The following is a 4,471-nucleotide window of genomic DNA, read 5'->3' as shown; positions in this document are numbered from 1 at the left end:
GGGGGCGGAGGGACAGAGTGGAGGAGACAGACGGACAGAGTGGAGGGGACAGAGGGACAGAGAGGAGGAGACAGACGGACAGAGAGGAGGAGACAGACGGACAGAGTGGAGGGGACAGAGGGTCAGAGAGTGACATCCCCCTTCCGGTGTTGCCCAGTGACTGCCCAGAGCCCCAAGCCAGGTTGGCCTGCCCTAAGCCCCAGTTCCGTCTCCAAGTCCCTCCTTTCTAGAAAGAGCCAGGCCTTTCTCTGGCAAGAACCCAGCCTGCCTAGAGCAGCAGCCCGGACGGTAACTGGATGTCAATAGGCAGCTGTAGCTTCTTTTTGATGGCGGCACCCTTGCTGCTTGGGAAGGACATCATTCCATCCGGGCTCTGCCAACTGCACACCCGTCTCATTTTATGGCCGTCTGCTGCAAACGAGTTTCGAAGAGCCTTAAACGGAGCTGGGACCGCTCTGTGGACATTGCACGTGAAGTCTCAGGGCATAAAGATTTCAGAGCTGGCAAGATGCTGTGTGAGCCGCGAGCCGGGCAGCACACGGCGGCCAGCGAGAGGCACGGCCCTGGGGGAGGCTGGGCGATGCCTTCCGATAAGGACGGCTCTGTTGTGGCCAATTGAGGCCTCTCCTGCGTGAGCCTGACCAGGCCTGGGTGGTGTCTGTGCCCCCGGGGCAGCCGTGGGGAGTGGGCACCCTTCCCTTCCCGCATGACACCATCTGCCCCGGGCATGCTGACATCCGTGGAGGCCTCTAGGTGCCCAAGGGGCAGTGGTGGCTCTGGGGTGGCGTTCTTGCCTCCACACAGCAAACCGCCCTCCAGGAGAAGTGGGGGGTCGTTCATGAGAGAGGAGTTGCTCTGGTCCCCAGTGTGCTCTGACAGGAATACACCACCAATGGGACGGCCTCAACAAACAGGAGTTTATTCTCTTCCAGTTTGGAGGCTTTAAGTCCGAGTCCAAGATGCCAGCCTCTAGAGGCTGGGTGAAAACCCCTCAACCTTGGGCTTCAGCTCTGCCTCCTGCTCCCGGCCCCGTGAAGGTGGAGGCATTTCTTCACTCAGCTGCTGGCTGCTGAGACTGACAAGCCCGAGGTTGACAAGTAAAAAGGCACAATCCCAATGTTACCAAACCACACAGCAGGCCATTAAATCAAGTCCATTGAAAGTCCCAAGGTTGGCAGATCATGGCAGGCTGCTGAACAACAACACGACTACATGCAGGGTCCAAGCGTGCCGTAAGCTAGAGACCATTCCCCAAGGCTTCTCCTTGTATACAGGAAGCAGACCACGTCCCTGAGGCACTCCCTCAGCCCCTCCAGTAGAGTCCACCGAGTTGATGACCAGTCTCATCACGGGGAATACGGCATCCAGCTGCCCAGCTCCTCAACCAGGCCCAGCCACGTTGACACACAAACTTAACTACCACAGGAGTGATCAGCCCGCCTCTCCCCCGTGGGGGTTCCCCAGAGACCCTGGCTCAGAGGGGTGGGGGGCTGGTAGAGGCAGGGCTGACCGGGTGAGGTGTTGGGTCCCCGGAGCACACGCACCACCTTCAGGCCTTTCTCCTTGGCCCCCAGGTGCACCGTGGCATCAAGGGCGTGGTCATGGACAAGTTTGGGAAGCCGGTCAAGGACGCCCGGATTGTCGTCAAGGACATCCGCCATGATGTCACCACAGGTAGGCACTCCCCGCCTCCTTGTTCTCAGCTGGTCCTGTGCTCGCTGAATGGCTGCTGCAGGTGGGTGGCTTGGGGTTTGGGAGGGCGCACCGGTCCTCCTCCCTGGTCTGTGGGGGAGGCCTGGGGGAAGGGGGAGCCAGGCAGGAGGAGCCTCTGGTGGCAGGGACCCAGGTGTATGAGGATCACAGACTAGGGGCCCAGGCAGGGGTGCCCAGGTAGGGAGGGCAATCCTGGCTGGGGGGCCCCCAGGTGGTGGGGTTCGGGGGGGGGCGCTTGGAGTGGGTGGGGACCCTGGGTGGGAGGGGGACCCCAGGTGGGAGAGGACCCTGGGTGGGCGGACCAGGCTGGGCGTGGTTTCCGGCATCTGCTTCCTGTGGGGCCTACAGCACTCAGTGTGGGGTGGGCTTGCTCAGGCCGAGGCTGACAGACGGTTGTTGATGCCCTTCTGTGTCCCCAGAAACCCCTGTCTGCTGGGAGCCTGCGCCTCCTCACAGAGGCGGGGCATCCCTCTGGTCTGAGAGCCCTCTGTTCACGTCCTATCACAGGCTCTGGGGCTCTCGGGGGTTCACAGCCGACTGGAGAGTTAGAGTGCCCTGTGACGTGTGCTTCCCCACAGGGATGACTCAGAGCGGGAGGGACTAACCAGCCTGTGTGAGCTGGGTTTGGCCTATGGGGATGGTCAGGAGGGCTTCAAGGAGGAAGTGTCACCTAACCAGGCCTTTGTAGGATGAATAGGAGTTTGACGAGAGATGAGGTGGGGGGGACATTCCAGGCAGATGCAAAGCCAGTACAGTTTGGGGGCCGTCTGCCCTCCGGGTACCGCCTCCTGCAGCCTCAGGTCTGAGAAAGACTTTTGTTCTGCCTGCAGCCCCCGACGGTGACTACTGGAGACTGCTGCCCCCAGGGTCCCACATTGTCATTGCCCAAGCCCCTGGCTACTCCAAGGTCATCAAGAAGGTCGTCATCCCTGCCCACATGCGGAGGGCCGGCCGGGTGGACTTCATCCTCCAGCCCCTGGGAGCAGGACCCCAGAAGGTCGCCCGGGGGCTGCAGAGAGGTGGGCGCAGGCCACACGACCCGCGGGGAGACGAGGGCTTGCACAGTGAGATCCCGGTTGTGCGGAGGCAGCCCCCTGCCAATGGGGCCAAGCCGTGGTGGTGGTCCTACCTCAGCTCGCTGAGCCAGCACAAGCCACGCTGGCTGCTCAAGTACTGAGACCAGGGTCCTGCCGCCAGGGGGCTCCAGACCCCTTCCCACCAGCGGGCTGCTGGCCTCCAGCCGGCCCTCCCCAGGGACTGCCCAGTCATCTTGATCTCATTAAAGTGTTCTGTTCATCTTCCACCCGGGCAGAGGCTGTGTGGGCACTGCACCCTCGGGAGGGATGGAGACCCACCTGTGCGGCACGGCCGGCCTCGCCCAGCCCCGGGACCACCTTGGAGGAAGCACTCGTGCCACACCCACAGCAGAAAGGGCAGGGCTGCGATTGGGACCAGTCTGGCCCAGTCCCACTGAACCCTTCAGTCTTCCTTGGACCCCCAGGTCTTTGAACCCAGGGCTGGATGTTAATGTCGTCCCTCCATTTCACAGATGGGAACACCAAGGCTCAGGACAGGCTGTGATGTGCCTGGGGTCACACTCCCAGGGGGTGGTTGGGGCCACGGCAGGAGCTCAGATTCCCGACCCTGTGGTCAAAGATTAGAGGTACAGGAGCGGTGCAGGGTGTGGGCACAGGAGCAGTGAGGGCCTCAGGTACAGGAGCAGTGCAGGGTGCAGGGTTAGGCTTAAGGCTGGAAATCTGAACTCAGGGCCCTGGCTCTGGAAGACAGGCTTCTCTCTGTCAGCTCTGGGGAAGGTCCTGGCTTCTGCAGCTTTTGTTCCTTAGCGATCTCCACGTGGTAGTCATTTCCTCATCTCTGCTTGCTTGCCTCTGTCTGATTTGCTATTTTTCTATCTCAGAAGTGAGTAGGTTTAAGACATAGCCTGCAGCGATATGACCTCATTAACATAACAAACAATACCATATTCCCCATGGGTTTATGTCCTTAGGCATGTGTTGGGTGACATCAATTTGCTTCTGACTCAGAACCCTGTGGCTGGGCAGGCTCGAACCACTACCCTTTCAGTTAGCAGTGACTGTTTATGGTAAGGGTTAGGATTTATAATACACATCTCTTGGGGTCACAGTGCAATTCATAAGCAGCAGCATGCTTCAAACTAAGTGATACTCAGAGGCGATGTTGTTCTCATCTGGAGCAGAAGTAAAGAAGGAAGCCAGAGATTCAAAGAAGACACTCGTCTGTAGCACGACAGTCTGCAGGAATCACAGGCTCCTCTGCCCTGAGACCAGAAGAACTAGGTGGTGCCCCGCTACCACCACTGACTGTTCTAATCGGCATCACAACAGATGGACCTGGCCAAAAGGGAGGAAAGTGTGCAACAGAACCACAACAGAACCCCAAATTCCTAAAACAAAAATGAAAGGAACAGACCTACAGGACTCACAGAGACCGGAGGACTCCCCAGGATTGTGGCCCTGAGACAGCCCTCAAACCTTGAACCAAAACTCAACCCTGAGGCCACCTTGTAGCAAAATAACAAATTGGCTCAAAAAAATAATGAATAGCAGTCATAAGTACTGTGCTTCTTAAAAAAATCACCTATATGAGTGTTCTGGTTCCCTTAGTGCCGCTCTGACAAGAATATACCACAAATGGGATGCTTGAACAAACAGGAGTTTATTCTTACAATTTGGAGGCTTTAAGTCCAAGTTCAAAGTACCAGGCTCTAGAGGTTGGG

At 58.4% G+C, this 4,471-nt stretch overlaps 1 protein-coding gene across 1 annotated transcript in view; it reads left to right on the top strand.

Annotated features, from left to right (window-relative positions):
- Nucleotides 1–2,890, top strand: part of CPZ (carboxypeptidase Z) — a 26,425-nt gene extending 23,535 nt beyond the window's left edge. Inside the window, exons 7-8 of the mRNA XM_007958198.1 lie at nt 1,575–1,674; nt 2,544–2,890. Coding sequence (XP_007956389.1) covers nt 1,575–1,674; nt 2,544–2,890 — 447 coding nt within the window. The remainder of the gene's footprint in view (nt 1–1,574; nt 1,675–2,543) is intronic.
- Nucleotides 2,891–4,471: the final 1,581 nt, after the last annotated feature.

The sequence above is a fragment of the Orycteropus afer genome, unplaced genomic scaffold (genome assembly GCF_000298275.1).
Source record: "Orycteropus afer afer isolate SDZICR_OR568_19922 unplaced genomic scaffold, OryAfe1.0 scaffold00871, whole genome shotgun sequence".
Taxonomy (NCBI): domain Eukaryota; kingdom Metazoa; phylum Chordata; class Mammalia; order Tubulidentata; family Orycteropodidae; genus Orycteropus; species Orycteropus afer.
This window is presented reverse-complemented; position numbering and strand designations above follow the sequence as displayed.